The sequence below is a fragment of the Danio aesculapii genome, chromosome 25, assembly GCF_903798145.1.
Source record: "Danio aesculapii chromosome 25, fDanAes4.1, whole genome shotgun sequence".
NCBI lineage: Eukaryota > Metazoa > Chordata > Actinopteri > Cypriniformes > Danionidae > Danio > Danio aesculapii.
This window is the reverse complement of record NC_079459.1, coordinates 24,071,053-24,092,483: the sequence shown is the minus strand read 5'-3', so window position 1 is coordinate 24,092,483 and position 21,431 is coordinate 24,071,053. Positions and strand designations below refer to the sequence as shown.

The following is a 21,431-nucleotide window of genomic DNA, read 5'->3' as shown; positions in this document are numbered from 1 at the left end:
ATTAGGACACAGTGCCATGCGTGTTAACTATAGTTAATGTATGGTGAGTTAACAAGAACAATGAATGACTTTATTTAAGTAGCTATGACTTTATTTGTATTAAGTATTAGTGTATTGTTCTTTTTTTTTCAAGTTAGAAAACACATAAAAATTATTTAATGTACAGTAACCTTATTGTAAAGTATAAGGTGACAATTTTAAACAAAAATTCCATTAAAATTATCAGCAGAATCAGGAAGATTAACTTCCTCAATTTTTTAAAGATTTTCTAATGTCAGCAGAAACAGTCATAGACCACTCCTGGATTTTGGGCTTTAAATGTCTGCCTCTGTCATGCAACGCTGTTCATTATTCTCAAGACTACAGGATGCTGACCTCAAACATGAGTCACTCAGGAAGATTCATTTTGACGGTCATCTTTCTTCTGATTTTCATACAGGTAACATTGAACTGCTTTTTAAATCAACATTATTTATATCATGTACGTACCTCAAAAAGAGGTGTAATTTTACTTGTTTTACTGAAGTCCTGACTCCTGCTTTTTTCATCATGCAGTCAGCCAGAGGGAAGGACTGTGTGTGTGAGCTAGTAAATTCAGATCCTGACTTCCCTGAATTTAAACTCGACAATGTTGAGCTCACTGCTTCACAATGCACTGAAAACATCACATCGGAAAAGGTAAAAACAAAGTCATTGGTGTGATATTTAGGCATTTAAGTATAAAAATGAAAAATAAAAATGGTTATTGTATAATTCTGAATAAATCAGATTTTAAAAAACATATATTTTTAGCATTTTTTTATTCAAATGCTTCTTATGTTCAGATAACAGAGATCGACAGGCTTGTGTTGGGTCTACAACACCGCATCTGGCAGCTTGTGGACATGGTGTCCATACTGGAAAAAGAAGACAACGGAAATCTGTACGCAGCTGTATCTCTGCGCATTATTGAATTAGAGTTAGCAGAGATTCAAGACCTTCTGGATGAACTCAACCAAACAACCAGCACTTACCAGCAACTCAGTATACAGGCTGCCGAAGAGGTGAATTTATTCGACACAACACTTTTTTCATTTGTATTATTATATAATTACTTTCTGATCATTTTCAGCCATGGATCAAAATATCCTAAATAATTTTAGATGATAGAGAGCATCAACAAATTACATGTTAGAAAATTACACTTAACAAAATGAAATATTTATCTGAATAAAATAGGACAGTTTAATTAAAGATAACTACATGTAATTCAGAAAAGATTTTTCATTCGATTCTTATTTCTTTGATTTTATTTTGAGAATTTTGTGCACTTATACTGTAGCTAATTCTAATTGAACCCCTCATTCCAACAGCTTCAAAACATGCAAGAAACGATGGAAGAGCTGGAGATGTCGGACCACACACAGGCGATGGTGAAACAGCGTCAGAATGAGTTACTTAAGAAGGAACTGGTGCGGTGCCAAAATGTGCTTAATAGTACATTGCCACCCCCTACACTTTCCCCAGGTATGTAAACTGTACTTGTTGATCGTTATTAGACTTCCATATCTAAAGTGTAACTTACATTTTTGAATCTTTCTCTGTAGGTCACTGTGGTCTGGGTCATTTGGTTGGTGTATCAGGACCTAAAACGTACTCGCTCACAGTACATGGAACGTCCTACAGTTTTGGTGCTTGGGGTCGAGATGCAAATCCTGCTTCGGGGGATGAGAACAAATACTGGCTGGTGGTGCTGTCAAGTAGTAATGCATATGGAAATTTTATCAGGCAATACAATAGTTTGAGTACTATTATTTTAGGTATAGATCCAACAGATACATATATATCAAGCTCAAATCCTACAACAAATACTATTCAGGGTCCAAACATGATTATGTATGCCAATGCGCTCTACTATAACTGCTACAACACATACTCTGTCTGTCAGTTCAACCTGACTACTCAATCTGTCAGTACTGTGGCTTTACCCAATGATGCAGGTTATAACAACAAGTTTCCATTCGCACATCTCGGCACAACATACGGCTACACAGACATGGATTTTGTCACAGATGAATCAGGCGTCTATGTTATATACGCAACCACAAGCAACTTTGGAAATGTGGTGATCAGTAAAGTTGAGACTAGTAACCCGCCTGTTTTAGGCCAAACTTGGTCCACTTCTCTTCACAAAAAGACCGTCACAAACACTTTCATGGTCTGTGGTGTGCTTTATGCGACTCGATACCTGGATCAAGAAACAGAAGAGATCTTTTATACTTACGACACCAAAACCAACAAAGAGCGCTACGATTTGAGAATTAACATTAAGAAGATGCAGACTAATATTAAGTCTATAAATTATGACCCCAGAGATCATTTGCTGTATGTTTTCAATGATGCCTACATTGTGACTTATGAAACCAAGTTTGGGGAGCTTTACTGAACTCGTATTTAAACATTGTTAAACATGATGATTAGACATATTAGGTGCTATAATGTTTGTTGTATAGTGAATATCATTATGTACAGTATATCACATTTCAAAATAAACAATGGTAAAAATATCAGTGCTAATATTCATGAAACTTTCTTTTGTATGCAGAGTTTATTGTCATTGTAATTCCACTTAATTCAACAACAAATATTAATCTTACCTGAGAAAATGGTTAAATGCTGATAAAATTTTCTCAAGCCATCCTTAAAATTAGCTTTTAAAACCTTTTAGTTTAGGGCTGTACTACATTTCCAAATTTAGAAACAGAAGCTGGATTAAAATGTGTTTTGACAATAAATGAATCCAGGACTGTGTGTGGACTGAAGTAACTGTGAGAACTAACAATTACAAAAGCATGAAAAGTCCTAATCTTGCTTTAAACCTGCACACAAGTGTTACGAAAGATTTCATAAAGCAACTTTGTGGTGGGGTTGTGTGACAAAACATCACCAATTCGTTATTACATAAAACTTATCAGATTGTAAAAAAATAGTGATTAACATCGCTCATGCACCAACCAAATGTGTCCAAGAAGATAAGACATTTCATTTGGATTTTTTCACATAGATTTCACCTTGCTCACATGGAGTTTGATATAAAAGTACTGCTGAATAAGACTATTATATGATTATTATATGATTATTGCCTTTTTGCCTCATAATGATGTCTCAGATATAATGTTACCAAAAACATAGTGCTCACGCAGTCCATACTAGTAACTTATTCCTTTAATCTGACAGTTTAACATGTAAGTAAATAACTAACACAATTGCCTATCGTAAATAATTATATATCTGCCATCACAAAATGTTAGGATTGAGCTATTTTCTTCACGTAAATGTGCAAGCACACAGATGTATTTGACATGTTTTTGTTGACATGGCATTAAGTGTTTTAAACATAGAATAAACCTATGGCCCAAGTTCTAAAATAAGCTGATTAAACATGCAATATATTGATGTAGAAGCAAATTAGAAGGCATTGAGTGTAATGTCACCAAAGCTGAAAAAATTTAAGCTGGTTGGCTGGTTTTTGCTGGTCGTCCAACCTGATTTAAGAGGGGTTTTGGTCATTTAAACGGCTGGTTTCAGTCATTTCAAGCCTTACCTGGTCAGGCTGGGAGATAACCAGCTAAAACTAGCTATGTCCAGCTTAAATGACCAGCTAGGAAATGGCTGAAACCAGCCTGGAAATAGCCGAAAACCCCTCTAAAACCAGGCTGGTCCACCAGCTAAAACCAGCCTAGACTGGTTTAAGCTGTTTTTTTTCAGCAGGAGTAAGCATATGTTCATATTTGTATTACTCCCTTATAAAAAATGTAAAATACTATTTTAACATTTTTAATTTTTGTAGGTAAACCCTGGTAACCATAAATGAAACATGGGATTACTATACTAAACTATTTGAAATAAAACAAATGGCAATCAATCTTAAAAAAAAATACGCCTTATAAACCATGGTTAATTTTCATAATATTTGAAAGAAGTAATTAGAAGAAATAGTGATAGAATGTGAGATAAAAAGGTAAAAAAAAGACATTCACACAATTGTTCTCTGCAGATTTATTGCAATGAAATATGACAAAATTATTAATCGCACTCAGGCATAGTTACATAATGATTTAGCATAGCAATTGTGTTTTAACCACTGTGCATGTTTTTCTGCATGCTGTGCAATTCAAACTGGCATGACTAACTACAAACTTAGTGGCAATGAATATTTTCCCCCTCAGCCTCTTAAGAACAACCTTCAGTTGAAGGTGTTATATGCTAGCAGATAGCCATCATTATACATGTAAAGCCTCCTGTCAACAGGATTGTAGTTCAGATTGGCTATTCCAGCAGAAACCTTCTCGAAAGGCAAAGAAAGAGAGTTTATCTCTTGACCAGTGGTTGTATCGAAAGCATAAAACACTTCCTCTTGATAAGTATTAACAAAACGTGTTGCATAAAGGACCCCACACACCATAAACGTGCTGCTGACTGACCTCTTAAAGAGATGCGTCTTAAATGTGTGTGTGATATTGAGCTCCACTGGGTCTAAGCGACTCAAAACGATGTTCCCATGATTCTCCATGGTGGCATAAATCACCCACACCGCGTCTCTGTCAGCCTCCAGGTCGATGTCTGTCCAATCACGACAGCTGTAGTAGCAGAACGGGAACTTGTTTTCGATTCCGGCACCATCCAGTTTCATACGCTTGGTTGCCCGAGTTGTAATATTGAAGCTACAGATTTCAGCTTTGCCATAGCATTGGTAAAACACAGTATTGTCATACAGTATAGTGCCAGAACCCTGAACAGCATTGGTATGACTGTAAGATGATGCAAAGTACTCATCTTTGTAGTTCTTGCTGCCCATGAAATCTTCATATGAGTTGTACATTCTGATTGTGTTTCCATACTTGTGTCCACTAGCCAAACAGTGTTCCCAATAACGCTCTTTACTGTTGGGTTTGGCATCTCTACCCCAGGCTCCTGAGATATACGACTTGCTGATGGAATTGAGCTTGGTGACAACTGGAGAACTTATTCTGGACATGATGCGCTGATGACAAGTACCTGTAAGTGGATTGTTCGCGTTTAAGGTAAACACATTTATTATATGATAAAAAGTACAGTCCAATGAGACATTTTCACTTAGAGTCATGTACTTACTTCTGAAATCTTCGGGTATAGTTTTACAGCTCTGCACTCTGTTGTTGAGGTCACGGAGCCTCTTTTGCATCGTCTCTAGATTGAAGACATTGCTTTTGTACATGCTCTGTACATCCTTCTTTGCCTTGGTCAGCTGAGAGGAATAATGATGATATAAAAATCAGCATGTCTTTGAATCCATTGGTATATGAATTGTTCGAGGCAGATCTTTATTGAACCTTAATGATGGGTAAACCATTATCATGAGATGTTTTCTGACACTTTTGGATTTTTGGATGCAATGCTTACTAAACGTGGGCTTTGTAAAGTCCAGTAGTTTTAGTAAATAATTACCTAAATTTCACTGTTTCTTGCACTAAATTGTAATAATTGTCATAAATTTTCAATTGAGCACTTCAAAACAAAACAAAAAGCTCTTTAATTAATCCTTACCTAGCTTGTATTTTCCTGATAAAATCAGAAACTTTGTATTAGTAGCACTTGATGTGAGTTTTGTCAATTTACGATGAATCACTCGACACTTAACCTTACTGTTAATAAGCAGCAGATATAAAAAATCAGAAAAGATCATAAAAGATACGAGTGAATTGGTCCCCAAATTAAAATATGAGCAAAACTTTAAAGGTCCCATGAAAATAGCCTTTTAGATGTTAGTCTAAGGGCGACGCAGTAGGTAGTGCTGTCGCCTCACAGCAAGGTCACTATTTCGAGCCTCGGCTGGGCCAGTTGGTGTTTCTGTGTGGAGTTTGCATGTTCTCCTTGCATTCGCGTGCGTTTCCTCCGGGTGCTTCGGTTTCCCTCACAGTCCAAAGACATGCGGTACAGGTGAATTGGGTAGGCTAAATTGCAACTTAGGCTCATTCTGAGAACGTAGTCCCGGGGACGTTTCTGGAGACCGCAAAATACGTAGCCGGGGGTACGTGCGGCTGCATTTCATTTTTTTAAGCGAACGCTGCGGGGCGGTGTGACGCTGTTCCCTTCGGCGCTTGATGGCCGGCCGCTCGCCTCCGTGTGGAGGGCTTTCCCGCTGCAGCCAGTTTGTCCGGTTAGCTCTTCGTGTACTCTGGCGGACTCGAGGCGCAGAGAGGGGCTGACCACGACGACGACGACGACCGGGTTCGAGTCCGGGGAAGAGCAGTTCCAGAAATCAGGTAAGAAAACAAAAACAAAATCCAAAAAATGAAGCGAACAAGTTCGTCACAGGGTGAGAATGTGGTCAAAATCCGAAAACGTGGTAAAAATCGGACGAGGGCTTTTCTTTTTCTGGACGGCTTTTGTGAACCGTCGTTGGTTGGGTTTGGGGACGGAGGAGGGTGGGTCAGCCGATTGGCCGGTCACACGGTCAATCATTCCGTCATGAAGACAGGCAGACGGGCGGAAGGTCGTTCGACAGCGGCCTCTCGCGGACTCGCGAAAACAAAAACTGCACAAATACGTACCTCCCGGGACGTATTTCACGGTCTCCAGAAACGTCCCTGGGACTACGTTCTCGGAATGAGCCTGGGTTGCTAAATTGTCCACAGTGTATGTGTGTGTGAATAAGTGTGTATGTGTTTCCCAGTGATGGGTTGGTGTGGTGTGCGTCTGGTGTGAACACAACATCAGAGAGCAAAAATTTTGCAGTCCTAGGTTTAGAACTAACATGCACATTGTTTGTAAGATGTTTTCCTAATTTGTCAAGGTATGAGCTACTTTAAGCCTCAAGATGTTTTGTGAATATGACCTGGTCACTTTTTGTTATAAAGATCTCCTGTACCTCCTTGAGAAGGTCGGTAGTGGTTTTGCTGGGGTTTTTCTTATGCGCTTCACTGGCGGTATTGTAGATCTCCTCCAGCTCCTCTATCAGCTCCTGCAGGTGAAGGCTGTTGTACAGGTCACTCCTGTTAGCATAATCAGAGCGTTTCTGCCGGCCTTTAATGTTCTTCAGAGTGAGCTTCATCTTTGGCAACTCCAAATCTCTGATCTGAAAAGTACACAGCTCGATTATTGGTGTTATTTCGCTTCAGGAATGCACAGAGGGGAATTGAAAGGGTCTCACTCTTTTCTGGAACTCTGTAAGGTTTTCCTCGCAGGTCTGAAGTTGTTTCACGACTTTCTCAAACCTCACAGCAGGAAAAGCCCAGATGGAGCTGCTTAACTTGCACATGCAGGAATCATTCTTCTGTTCACCTGGAATCCTTTGAGACTCCACAGACAACTGAGTAGACATGAATACAGTATTTACACACTCTTTGTTTTTAGGTTACATGTTATTTCACAGTGGTTTTGGTACGCTGTAAAAAGCGATTAGCTGACTTTACTTAAAAAAGTCAGTAAACCCATTGGGCCCTATCATACACTCGGCACAATAAGGCACAAGGCATGGCATAATTTGTTGCTATTTTCAAACCAGCGCAACCCTTATTTTCACATCATTTTGTGCCACGTTAGTTAAATAACAAATCCATTTGTGCTACTTTGTGGACACATGGGTGTGTGAAATAGACCGCGCCATTGACTAACTAAAAGCTAGTCTAAAGTCCAGCAAAGAGCGCGTAAGTAATGTGTCTATGCAGGTCCAAACGCTTACTAATTGCTTAATACACACATGATCTACAGCAATACATAAATATCTTTACATATGAAAAAGAATTAAAGGATTAAAATGTTAATATTGACGTATGCATCACCTTATGGGGCATAAGAATAGGACGTGTGTTTGGATATAACTCAGTTTTTTGACCACACTTCGTTATTATTGTTCATTTATTAATTTCCTGGAAATTAGAACTGAATTTAGAAATAGTTTTGAAACAAATATTTGCGCTTAACAATAGAAAATTAGTTTGTAGGCTAATGGATATCTTCAGTGGAGTGAGTACAACACCGTTTTTTATCCACGAAAGTAAAGGAGTAAAGTAAAGAGTAAGAGTAAAGAGAAAGTAAAGAGGCCGAATGGAGGAGGCTCATCCTTTATCCTCGCTCTGCAGATGGTCTGTTTAACTATTTTCTCGCTAGTGAAGCGTTCAGTTTTTCCACTCACAAAGTCCGCCATGTAAATAGAAAATAAGCCATGGTGTGAAACAACTGACTCTTAAAGGCACAAGTGACTCTTAAAAAGAATGGGACATGAGACTCTGATTGGTTTAATGCACGTTATGCTCAAAACACACCCATAAGTAATTAAGAGAATAAGCACAACCCTGTTAGACCATGTGCTGTCATGCAAACCGTATTTTTCCGTCCTTAAAAGAACAAAAGTGGATTCGGACATGCCCTTTATGCTTTTGTGCCATGTGCTTTAGGCCCCATTTACACTAATACGTTTTAGTTTTAAAACGGTGTTTTAGAATGAAAATGATCCGCGTCCACACTGTCGTTTCACCCAGCATTTCTGAACAACTCCCCGTCTACATTACACCACTGAAAACGCACGTGACCACACACACACTCCGACATGCTCTGCAGCGATGAGAACTGTGCACGTCGGACTGCTCATCAAGGATCTACCGCTGGATCTAATCTCATTACTATATTTGTTAAACGTTATATTTAATTCATCTTGTTGTTTATATCTAACGACATTTCCCGACTTTGGTCTTTTGAATCTATTACTTGTTCTCAGGTAACGTGTTTTGGCTGAGCGCAAAGATAAGTTAATATATTAATTAATGTAACTGCATATACTGATTCTGCACATTTGACTGATTGCTTTCCTTTATTTCCTATATTGTATAAACTTGTTGTACGTTATACTTTTATAATGGCCATTATTGATTATTAAAACTGATATTCAGCAAAAGAGAGGATGTTTCGCATTTTTCAATGAAAATGAAAGGAGGCAGTAATGTTTTAGGCTCTGTTTTGTTATAAATATGCATACGGTGATGATGACAGTCATAAATATGCAGCTACACGATGCCTCAACATATTAATTGTCTGTTAAGTTGCTAATATCAAATTGAAAATAGCAGTTCCTTATATCATGTTTTCATTCTATTGTTAAGAAAGTGAAACAACGTAGCCAGGGTGATGTGAATAAGGTTATAAAGTACACTGTTCCCTTTGAAGATTAACCTGACGTGTCCTCTGGAGTTTGTTTTCCATATCAAATTTGCAAAGTCTAAACTTACAAGAGGAGGATGAAAGACTGAACTTGTTTAGGCTACTTAATATTGAGGAAAAAGCCCCAATCATGTAGCTCGAATGTCTGCAGCCACGCCTCTGTTTTCAAATGTCTCCGTTTTCCCCCATCCACACTAACACGGAGCAGCAGCGTTTTAAATTGAAAACGGCCTCTTCAGCGTTTCCAAAACACTCAGTTTTTTTGCGCTCGAAAACTCCGGCGTAGTGTGGATGGAAGGCTTAACCGTAGCAAAACTTATGCATTTTAAAACTAAAACGTATTAGTGTAAACGGGGCCTTAGACTTTGCACCTAGATAGTTAAGATACCTGTAGAGCCCTTTGTCTTAAAATGATTAAGTAAATAAACTGTGCATACTGTAATTATAAAAATGAAGTCAACTTAACTGTTCTAAGTTACAATCAGTTTACTCGCTTTTTTAAAGTAATGTCAACTTGTCACTTTAAAAACAAATGGTTTAACAATCAAGTTTACTCTCTTGATTTTGAAGTAAAATGGCTAAAAGCTTTTGGCAGAGTGCATATACAAGGTTAGGCTCCTGTTCAGGATTATTTAATACAGTTATGCATAATCATTATTATTATTTTAAAATATTATATTAAACTCTAAGAAATAAATCCATAAAATATTATGCAGGATTTTTATATCACAATAAATAGTTTCAGACATCAAAAAAATGCTAATGTCACTTACATTTTTTTTGTGTCAGCGAGTCTAATGACATTTATTATATAACCATATTATAATTAAGCTAAATTTTATAACTATACAAAATAAGCAATAACTTACTATACATATTGTATTATAATTTAAAGTTATTACTATACTAAGTACACATAACTTTGATAACTTAATAATATGACTGTAAAATAAAGAGCTGCTAGCATTATTATATTTGAACAATTATGACAACATTTAATGCATGAATGACATTTTCTTGTTGACCTTTTTATTAAAATGGATATAATGAATGTTCAATAACTTTATTATTTTAGGGTTATTAATGTGATAATACATTTTTAAATATAAATTATAGTATATTATTATTATTATTATTATTATTAAATAATGTATTATATTAAACCCCATAAAATATATTATACATTATTATTTAACAATATATTGTTTCAAACTAAAATTAAATGTATTGTTATTGTTATTATTATTATTATTATTATTATTAGTGATAGTGGTTCAAATGAGTTTTATTATATAACCACAATATGTACAGATAAGCTAAACTGAATAAATATACAAAATATAAATGATCTATAACTTAACATAACTATCGTATAACTATTATACAATATATCTCTTAAAATATTGCATTACATTAAACTCCATAAGAAATAAATTCAGAAAATATTATATGTACATTATTATATAACAATGGCTTGCTTTAAACTTTTTTTAAAAAATGCCAATACATCACTTATGCTGCATGCAGATAAACATACAGTAAATATGTGCAGTCATTATTCATGTCCACATTTAATATGTGAATATTTTTATTTCATTACAAAAACAACTCTCAGATAAAGACATGATTGAAATCTAAAAAGATGGGACTTACTGTGACTGTGAGGAGCAGCAGTAACGACAACATGATGAGAAAATGACCCCCAAAACACTAAAGGCTCTGCTTTAAACAACAGAGAGACATTTGGATGTTGCAAACACCACCTAAAGAATTACAAAACAACTTCAGAAAATGCACAATAATTCCATTTCACAACGTTTCTGCAGTTTCACTGTGGAACGAAATATATGATTACCATGATTGCAAGCTAAAATGCAAATTCATGATTATACAAAGCTTTTTCTGTTTATTCATGAACTTGTCAAAGGTGTGCACAGAGATAAGACTATTACAACATATCTTACCACTGCTTCATCCGAGGAAATAAAGAAGTGTTGATTTCACCATCATGATATTGCTTTAAAACTCTGCTGCTGCCAAACAAAGTTTATTCTGAGGTTAGAAGAGCTCCTTTCTGCCGTCGGACATGAGTCCCCATCAGATTTTCATTCTGTTGATCATCATTCCTCCTGCTTTCTTTCAGGTAAGGAAAAACCCTTCATACATCTTTTGAACATTTTGAATTCTGATAATGATGTACAAAAATGATCTCCAGCTGTTTTCTTTTTTCACATTTCATGTCATTTATTTTGCTTTGATTTTGTCATCACAGTCAGTGAAGGGGAAAGACTGTGTGTGTGATCTGAAAAACTCAGATCCTGCTTTTCCTGACCACAAACTAACCAAAGTAGAGGCCACTGCCAAACAATGCATCAGGACCATCACTTCAGAGAAGGTACTGGTACATTCTGATACGTTTTGACAAAAAAAATCATTTTATGTTAGGTTTTTTAAAAAGCATAGTTTAGTAAAGAAATGTAGTTCTGCAATGATTTAAGGTGTCCAAAAATAATTGTTTTTTTTGTTGTTGTTGTTGTTTTTTTGCAAGAGTTTTTGCAATTATTAGGAAAGGTACCTCAAAATAGTGTTGTATGTTTTGTGTTCAAGTCATTTTGAACCTGGGTGTGTTTGGGTTACCTTTAGTACTCAATTTTTAATACTCAATGTGACGTTATCTATGAAGTTATATCAGTAACAATTAACTTTTAGATTTTTTTGGAGTCATATTTCACACATTTTGGGATTTTTTTGTGTCTTTACAGTATACAGCTACTGAAAACAGCATTACACTTGTTTTTCTTCATATAAAATCCTACATTATAAGTCAAAAAGTTTGGGATCAGTACAATTATCAAATGTTTTAAAATAAGCTTCTGCTGTTCACCAAGTCTGCATATATTTTATCAAAAATACAGTACAATATGTAAAATGTGAAAAAAAACTGTGAAATGTTTTTGCTATATGAAGGAACTGTTCAAAAGTAGCTTATAATTGAATCTTTTTTCCCCCATTGATTTTAAAGATTAATTTTCAGCTTCATTACTCCAATCTTTAATCACATGATCATTCTGAACTCACTTGAATATATATTATTATTATTATTATTATTATTATTATTATTATTATTATTATTATTATTATTAATGGTTATAGTAATAAAAGCAATAATAACTGTAGTAATAATTTCATTTGAAACTACATACAATAAGAAAGCAGGTATTTAAAATTGTAATAAAAACTTAACAATTTAACTTTTCTTACATTTAATTAATGCTGCCTTGATGAGCAGAATAATTTTCTTTAAAAAAAGATATGAAAAAACTGACCCCAAACTTTCGACCCGTAGTGTACTGTATTCATTCAAACAAAATGAATCTATTTTTTCTTCAATTCTAAATAAATATTGATGTTGCTTTTATGTAACTGATTAAAAAAGTTTCATAATGTGGACTTTTTACTTAAATACAAAGCTATTTCATGGGGTTAATGGTAATGGTAATTCTCGAATTATATGTTCTTATGATTCATATAATGGTAATAACATAATAACATGATATAACGGTATTGAAATAATTTCTACTAAACTTTTTGGTGTCATTTATGTAATTTCAAAGAAATTGATATAAATTGTACACAAATGCAGTAAAGTAAACATTTTGAACTGTTTTTTTATTCACACATTAATGAGAAGTTGCTTTCATGTATGGTTACAGGGAGAAAATCTGAAAATTCTGTCATCATTTACCTAACCTTCACTTGTTCCAAATCTTTATGATTTTCTTTCTCCTGCTGAACACAGAGTATATATTTGAAGAAAGCTGTAATCCTGTATTCCTTGACTTCCATTCATTCATTTATTTTCTTTTCGGCTTAGTCTCTTTGTTACTCTGGGGTCGCCCCAGCATAACAAACCGCCCACCTTGACTTCCATAATAATATTCATTTTTTCTGTAATGGAAGTCAATAATTACAGGATTCAGCTTCTTTTGTGTTCAACAGAAACCAACACAATCTCACGGCAATTCGTGACTTTTTGATTTAGTGGCTAATTCGTATGAATTCGTACGATCTAATTCGTACAATTTAGTACGATTTGCTCATCCGCCAATGACGGTTGGGTTTAGGGGTGGGGTTGGGTGCCACGCCTCCTTTTTAAAATCGTACAATTTTGTATGACTGAACTCGTACGAATTCATACGAATTAGCCACTAAACTGTCAAAAAGTAAAATACTTACGTTTTCTCGTGAGATCAGGCTGACAGAAACGTATAAAGGTTTGGAACCACTTGAGGGTGAATAAATAGTGAGTAAATTGTCATTTTTTTGTGAATTCTCTCATTAAGTTCTGAAATATCAGACCCATATGGACTTTGATTGTCAAAATAGTATACAGATCTTATATGTATTAATATATTTCTCACATCGCAACTGTTACATTGTAAAATAATAAAATGAAGTGAAATTAAAACCATAACGTTAATCTATCTTCAGATGATGGAAATGGACATACTCGTTTTGGGTCTACAACAACGTATCACACAACTGGATGAAAATATGGCCAAGCTGGAAAAGGAGGACAACAGCAAGCTGTACGGGGCCGTTTCTATGCGGATCATTGATTTAGAGATTGCCGAAATTCAGAATCTCCTCGACAAACTCAACGCCACCACTAAGGAATACAATCATCTCAGCACACAGACTGCAAATCAGGTGACTTTGTGCAAAATAATGCTGACATTTAATCATTTTGGAATGTTTATTTAATTGCTAGATTTTTTTATCACGAGTAGTACAGATCAAGAGAGTAGATTTCCTCTTGACATTAGGTACAGAACAGCACAAATTCTCTTTCGCTCTTTTAAAAACATGAATAGGCTTTAAACACTTAATACTACAAATAAATATTAATGAAGCATGTCCCATGTTGAAAAAGTCCATTTACATGATATTGCGAGCACTGAGCACGTATGAATGTGGAGAAATTTAGAGAGGCATGTGATGCAATTTAACCGTTTTTTCCCGATTATTGTTTTTCATAATCATGAAAGCCAATATTGAAACTGAATTTCGATTAATTGCAGTCTTGGTTAATATTATCATGGTGGAGTCATAGCGAACTTGGCAGAGGATTATTTAATTTTGAAGGCGATTAAGTTATTGGTGGGGACATTTAAGTAATTGGTGGGTATTGGCAGGGACACATCCCCTCCGTCCATGCCAATTCTACACCCTTGGTACAAATGTACAAATGTATCTGTCATGGAATACATTTTTAATACATCTCAAATTCTGATCTTTTTTCCATAGATTTATAGCTTCTGTATTTCAGTATTTCGACTTACATTATGAACTGGGAATTTTCTAATTATAACTTGCAGTACTCAGATAATAATGAGATATAAACTTGGATTAATAATTAATCAAATTAATATTTGGATTAGTTTCCAATTTACATTTCATACTGTAATTTATTGCGTGGCAGGAATATTCTATAAAATAAAATGTAAACGATGTTAAGAGAAAGCATTATAAATTATAAAGTGATGCAATTATATAGTGTGACACATTGTGCTTTTTGAATGTTATATACAGTTGAAGTCAGAAGTATTAGCCCCCATGAATTGTTAGCCCCTCTGTTTATTTTTCCCCAATTTCTGTTTAATGGAGAGAAGATTTTATTAACACATTTCTAAACATAATAGTTTTAATAACTCATTTCTAATAACTGATTGATTTTATCTTTGCCATGATGACAGTAAATAATATTTTACTAGATATTTTTCAAAACACTTCTATACAGCTTAAAGTGAGATTTAAAGGCTTAACTGGGTTAATCAGGTTAACTAGGCAGGTTTGGGTAATTAGGCAAGTTATTGTATAACGATGGTTTGTTCAGAAACCAAAAATATATCGAAAAAATATATAGCTTAAAGGGGCTAATCATTTTACCTTAAAATGTTTTTTCAACTGCTTTTATTCTAGCCCAATTAAAGCAAATAAGACTTTCTCCAGAAGAAAAAATATTATCAGACATACTGTGAAAATTTCTTTGCTCTGTTAAACATCATTTGGGAAATATTTGAAAAAAATAAAAATAAATCAAAAGTGGCTAATAAATCTGACTTTAACTGTAAATCTTGGACCAAAGTGCTGTTACTGTCTGCTAAAAGAAACAACTCTGAACTGCCTGAAATGAGTCTTCATCACTTCTAGTGATAATGATATAGAATAATACTCTTTAATTACTAAAAAAAAAAACATTTACCTACCCAACCTCCACCCCATTTACCTTGTGAAAAAGTTTACACCCCCCAAATTTGTCTTGTGTAAAAGTTTACACCCCCTGATTAGTCTTATTTAAAAGTTTACACACACACACACACACACACACACACACACACACACACACACACACACACACACACACACACACCTCCTGATTTTAATATGTAATGCGTTTCTTTCTGAGAACAAAAAAGCACAAACATGATGAAAACAAACCTTAAAATGTCATGGATCATCCAGGGGTGCGTTTCCTAAACAATGACGTAACTCGCGGCTGAACTATCATAGTACGATCGTTTGGAAAAAGAACGATGTAGTGATGAGTGTTTCCCAAAACCCATAGTTTCTCTGTCGCAGGTCCATCGTTTGAACCATGTTAGTTATAACGTAAAACGCCCATAATGATGCTCCAAACTGGGGTGGAGTAACAACTTCTTCAGAGAAAACCCCATCATTTCTTCGTGCAAATTATATTGTTTTACACGTATTTAAAAAAATTCAATATAAGTTTTGGTGAAAGCATGCACTCGCTTTCCATATTAACTGAAATATATGTAAATGACACATATAGGATCTATGTTTCCTTTACAAATATTATTGAGAATATGACATATCCTATTCTAAAACATAAAATCCCTTACAAAAGCTAACACGTATTTTAATATCATATATAAATCATATAAATAAATAAATAATGAGGCTATTTATTAATAAATGAAATTTACTATTTATTATTTATTAGGAAATGAAAAAAAATCATACTTTAATAACAATATTAATGATGATGACGATTATTATTATTAAGTAGGATGTTGTTTATTTTATTTTTTTTGAAAAGTCTACTTTTACAATGACACATGTAATCCACTGCAGAAATATGCTAACAAACAGGCCCATGTCATATACAGTACAGATACTTAAATAACCTACTATAAATTAAAAGAATTAACGTATGCTATGCTTTTTGATTTCACAAGCTTTGGAGATGTAACATAAATTCCGCTTTTAAATATTATGTCACCTATAACTTTCGCCATGAGCCACAACTGTGTTCCAAATGACATCAATGTTTTCAAAGTGCACTGTGCAGGGAGCGCAATTGTAAACATGAAGATCTCTAAAACTGAACTGTAAAAATAGTTTGAAAGCAAATTACACCTAAGAGAGATGAGCTTAATGCTTTATTTACAAAAAAAAGTTTAAATGTTAGAATGTTCTATAAACGAATAAGGCATAGGGCGGATAAGTGGGAATAGAACACAGCCAACAACTATGTTTCTAACTACAGCTCCAGAGGTGTAGCTGCAAGCATAGAAGTTTGCAATGCAATTTGCAAAGGTTTGTTGAAACTACGGATTTGGGAAACACCAAATCAACAAACTATGTTTGTAACAACACAACTTGCGACCTTAGTTGGCTTACGATGGTTTTCGGAAACGCACCCCAGGGCAGTACTTAACATAACATTCTTCTTTTGCCATCAGTCCGAACAAAACCTTGGAAAAGTATAACATCGGCACAGAAATTAAAAGGTGTTAGAGAGGCCAGCAGGGGGAGCTCAATCTATGGTCTGTGAGAATTCTAATGCACCAGTACAGTGAAGAGGACACTATATGCTGTCAGTGAGCACTGTCTTTCGGATGAGACGTTAAACCGAGGTCCTGACTTTTTGTAAAGAGTAGGTGTTTAACCAGGGCTTAATTTATGCTGGAAAATGCCGGATCCGGCACCTCTAAAATCTGATCCGGCACCTTATTTTACCAATCTCCCTCTTTCCCCATCCCCTGTTCACTTTCTTCCGCGACTCCCCAACCGTTTTCATTTTCGGCCACGACTTCCACTCTACCCCGGCACTCTTCACTTTCGTCCACGACAGCCCTCCGCCAAACATCCACCACCCTCTGTTCTCCACTTTCATGCGCGACACCTCTCCATCCTCAGGTAACATGCCGGATCTGTTCCTGGACCTCGCAATTCACAAATTAAGCACTGGGTGTAACCCCGGCATCCTGGCCAAATTCCCTCCATCGACCCTTACCGATCATGGCCTCCCAATCATCCCCATCCACCGAATTGGCTGTATCACTGTCTGAGCACAGTGTGATGAGCACACCAGCCCCATTGTCCTGTGGCTGCCGTCGCATCATCCAAGTGGATACTGCACACTGGTGGTGGTGTGGAGAGACCATCCTCATGATTGTGAAACGCTTTGGGTGTATGGCCACACGCGATAAATGTGCTATATAAATACATATTACATTACATTACCAAGTGTACTTTTTCTTTAAGCTTGAAGATATGAAGGACACAATGGAAGACCTGGAGAAGTTTGACAACATGCAGGTAGTAAAGAAAGATCGAGAGAACCAGAACTATAAGAAACAACTGGAACAGTGCAAAGATGAGCTCGAGGCCACGTTACCACCTCCTACAATTCTTCCAGGTATGTTAAAAACCTTCAGAGTCCCTAAATTAAAGTCCGTACAAGATAAATACTTAAATCTTGCATTTCTTGTTTTTTTTGTAGGCCGCTGTGGTCTGGGTCGTTTGGTCAAAGTGGCAGGACCTAGAACGTATTCGCTTACAGTATACAGCACCTCGTATAATTATGGTGCTTGGGGTCGAGATGTAAATCCTGCTCCTGGAGATGAGAACAAATACTGGCTGGTGGTGCTGTACACTAGTAATGTATACGGCAACTTCATCCGCCAGTACAGTACGTTGAGTACCTTTTTATTAAGTATAGATCCCATAGATACTTACATTGCAGGCTCAAATCCTACAACAAATACAATTCAGGGTCCAAACATGATCATGTATGCTAACGCACTCTACTATAACTGCTACAACTCATACTCTGTCTGTCAGTTCAACCTGACAACTAAATCTGTCAAGACTGTGGCTTTACCAAGTGATACAGGTTATAGCAGCAAGTTTCCATTCGCACATCTTGGCCATACATACGGCTATACAGACATGGATTTTGTCACAGATGAATCAGGCGTCTATGTTATATACGCAACCACAAGCAACTTTGGAAATGTGGTGATCAGTAAAGTTGAGACTAGTAACCCGCCTGTTTTGGGCCAAACTTGGTCCACTTCTCTTCACAAAAGGACCGTCACGAACACTTTCATGGTCTGTGGTGTGCTTTATGCGACTCGGTACCTGGATAAAGAAACAGAAGAGATCTTTTACTCTTACGACACCAAAACCAACAAAGAGAGGTATGATTTGAGAATTCACATTAAGAAGATGCAGACTAATATTCAGTTTCTAAACTATGACCCTAGAGATCATTTGCTGTATGCTTTCAGCGATGCCTACATTGTGACTTACGAGCTCGTTTTCCAGTAATGAGCTAGATTTGGGACATGCTAGCATGGCTACATATTTCATATTTAGGAAAATTATGTAATATCACAGTTGAAGATAATGATTGAATTTAGATGCTACTGCAAGGCTGATGTCGCCATTTCTAAACAAACGAAGGCCCACAGTAGTGGGTTTCTATCAAAAATTGGACTTTGAGACAAAAAAAAAAATCTTTACAAGCAACACAAAATTAATACCGTGGATCCTGATAATAGATTGAGGTCTTATGAAGTGAGCGAATTTATATGAAGCCAGAGCAGTCTAAAAAAAAAAAATACATTTACAAAATATAATTTGTACGTCCACAACACAATTCAAATTAGCAAAATCCAATTCACAAATTCAAAACGCGATTCATAAATACACAAATCCAATTCACAAATTCAAAACGCGATTCATAAATACACAAATCCAATTCACAAATTCAAAACGCGATTCATAAATACACAAATCCAATTCACAAATTCAAAACGCGATTCATAAATACACAAATCCAATTCGTAAATTCAAAACGCGATTCATAAATACACAAATCCAATTCGTTTATTTAAAACATTTAAAAATACACAAATCCAATTCACAAATTTAAAACGTAATTCATAAATACACAACACCAATTCGTGAATACAAAGCACGATTCATAAATACACAAATCCAATTCGTAAATTCAAAACACGATTCAAAAATACACAAATCCAGTTCGTAAATTCAAAACACATTTAAAAAATACACAAATCCAATTTATAAATTCTAAACATGATTCAAAAATACACAAATCCAATTCACAAATTCAAAACGCGATTCATAAATACACAAATCCAGTTCGTAAATTCAAAACACATTTAAAAAATACACAAATCCAATTTATAAATTCTAAACATGATTCATAAATACACAAATCCAATTCGTAAATTTAAAACATTTAAAAATACACAAATCCAATTCACAAATTTTAAACGTAATTCATAAATACACAAATCCAATTCGTGAATACAAAGCACGATTCATAAATACACAAATCCAATTCGTAAATTCAAAACACATTTCAAAAATACACAAATCCAATTCGTAAATTCAAAACCCGATTCATAAACACACAAATCCAATATGCAAATTCAAAACATAAGTCAAAAACACAATTCATTCATTCATTTTCTTTTCAGTCCCTTTAATTATCCAGGGTCACCACACCGAAATGAACCGCCAACTTATCCAGCACGTTTTACGCATCGGATGCCCTTCCAGCTGCAACCCATCTCTGGGAAACATCCATACACACTCATTCATACACAAACACTATGGACAATTTAGCTTACCCAATTCACCTGTACCGCATGTCATTGGACTGTGGGGGAAACCGGAGCACCCGAAGGAAACCCATGCGAATGCAGGGAGAACATGCAAACTCCACACAGAAACACCTACTGACCCAGCCGAGGCTCGAACCAGCGACCTTCTTGCTGTGAGGCAACAGCACTACTTACTGCGCCACCGCGTCGCCAAACACACAAATCCAATTTGCAAATTCGAAACGTGATTCATAAATCCACAAATCCAATTCGTATATCGATATCGTTCACAATAGCTGATGTTGTGTATCATGTTACGTAAGGAATAATGTAGATCTCGGTCATTGTTCATACAGAATAAGGCCTGACAGGTTGTTGTAGAAGTGTGAAGGGCTTTATTCTGTGAACACAAGGGCATTGGTGTACGTTATCCCACTTTATTGCACAGCTACTTTCCACAAATTAAATAGTAAGACACAAAACATTGATCTGAGCTGTATTGATTTACTAACTCTTTAATTAAACCTTAAGCTTGCAGAAAGAATGGCTGAGCATATATTACTCAGCAGTTGTTATCTGGGAATGACTTCCCATATCTTTGAATGTCTTGATTGACCAATCAGAATCAAGTATTCCAGAAAGCCTTGTAATATATTAACAAAAATGAGTAATGGTCTAGATAACGTACAGTTTCTTGCAGATGTACTGTAAGTATGTGGAATGAAATGCAGCCTATGAAAGTTTTTTTCACATACTGTATGCATGTCATGCTTAGGTTTGTTACATGAGGTGAAGAAATTCACAAATGTATGCAAATTTTGCTTCTTGAAAAAATAAATAACAGCATAAAAATGAGTGTGCTTGATCACTACTGCAGAAAAATGACATTATATGAAGCTAGACACTGTGGTAAATCAAAATTATTCATTCATTTTCAATTCATAGTCCCTTATTTATCAGGGGCCGCCATAGCGAAATCAACTGCCAACTATTCCAGCATATGTTTTACGCAGTGAATGCCCTTCCAGCCATAACCTAGTACTGGGAAACACCCATACATGCACACACTTATACACTATGGCCAATTTTGCTTACCCAATTCATTTATACTGCATGTCTTTGGACTGTGGGGGAAACTGGAGTAGCTGGTGGAAACCCATGCCAACACGGGGAGAACATGCAAACCTCACATAGAAATGCCAACTGGCCCAGTCGGGAATCAAACCAACGACCTTCTTGCTGTGAAGAGACAGTGCTAACCACTGAACCACCATGCCGTCCAATCAGAAGATGAAATTGTATTTT

General features: G+C 35.7%; 3 protein-coding genes across 3 annotated transcripts; 2 read left to right on the top strand and 1 right to left on the bottom strand.

Annotated features, from left to right (window-relative positions):
- Positions 1 to 359: 359 nt before the first annotated feature.
- LOC130219105 (olfactomedin-4) lies at positions 360 to 2,502 on the top strand. The gene is made up of 5 exons (XM_056451391.1): positions 360 to 439; positions 556 to 678; positions 825 to 1,043; positions 1,353 to 1,506; positions 1,587 to 2,502. Exons 1-5 carry the CDS (start codon positions 368 to 370, stop codon positions 2,423 to 2,425), a joined length of 1,407 nt encoding a protein of 468 aa, XP_056307366.1. The 5' UTR covers positions 360 to 367; the 3' UTR covers positions 2,426 to 2,502.
- Positions 2,503 to 4,034: 1,532 nt separating this feature from the next.
- On the bottom strand, positions 4,035 to 10,931 carry si:ch211-194m7.8 (olfactomedin-4). Its single transcript, XM_056451903.1, has 5 exons — positions 10,831 to 10,931; positions 7,172 to 7,330; positions 6,890 to 7,096; positions 5,134 to 5,266; positions 4,035 to 5,037 (listed from the first exon to the last, which is right to left on the bottom strand). The coding sequence occupies exons 1-5, from the start codon at positions 10,861 to 10,863 to the stop codon at positions 4,226 to 4,228; spliced, it is 1,344 nt and encodes a 447-aa protein (XP_056307878.1). The 5' UTR covers positions 10,864 to 10,931; the 3' UTR covers positions 4,035 to 4,225.
- Positions 10,932 to 11,234: 303 nt separating this feature from the next.
- si:ch211-194m7.5 (olfactomedin-4) lies at positions 11,235 to 20,989 on the top strand. The gene is made up of 5 exons (XM_056452428.1): positions 11,235 to 11,320; positions 11,450 to 11,572; positions 13,669 to 13,887; positions 17,752 to 17,905; positions 17,990 to 20,989. Exons 1-5 carry the CDS (start codon positions 11,264 to 11,266, stop codon positions 18,817 to 18,819), a joined length of 1,383 nt encoding a protein of 460 aa, XP_056308403.1. The 5' UTR covers positions 11,235 to 11,263; the 3' UTR covers positions 18,820 to 20,989.
- The last annotated feature ends 442 nt before the right edge of the window (positions 20,990 to 21,431 follow it).

Excerpts from the sequence above, each read along its gene's own strand:
- si:ch211-194m7.5 (XM_056452428.1), top strand. The coding sequence starts at position 11,264 with ATGAGTCCCCATCAGATTTTCATTCTGTTGATCATCATTCCTCCTGCT. Across the intron at positions 11,321-11,449 it reads TTCCTCCTGCTTTCTTTCAG|TCAGTGAAGGGGAAAGACTG; the intron begins GTAAGGAAAAAC and ends TTGTCATCACAG. Across the intron at positions 13,888-17,751 it reads GCACACAGACTGCAAATCAG|CTTGAAGATATGAAGGACAC; the intron begins GTGACTTTGTGC and ends TTTTTCTTTAAG.
- si:ch211-194m7.8 (XM_056451903.1), bottom strand. The coding sequence starts at position 10,863 with ATGTTGTCGTTACTGCTGCTCCTCACAGTCACA. Across the intron at positions 7,097-7,171 it reads TTACAGAGTTCCAGAAAAGA|ATCAGAGATTTGGAGTTGCC; the intron begins GTGAGACCCTTT and ends TGTACTTTTCAG. Across the intron at positions 5,038-5,133 it reads TATACCCGAAGATTTCAGAA|GTACTTGTCATCAGCGCATC; the intron begins GTAAGTACATGA and ends ATCCACTTACAG.
- LOC130219105 (XM_056451391.1), top strand. The coding sequence starts at position 368 with ATGCTGACCTCAAACATGAGTCACTCAGGAAGATTCATTTTGACGGTC. Across the intron at positions 679-824 it reads AAAACATCACATCGGAAAAG|ATAACAGAGATCGACAGGCT; the intron begins GTAAAAACAAAG and ends TCTTATGTTCAG. Across the intron at positions 1,507-1,586 it reads ACCCCCTACACTTTCCCCAG|GTCACTGTGGTCTGGGTCAT; the intron begins GTATGTAAACTG and ends CTTTCTCTGTAG.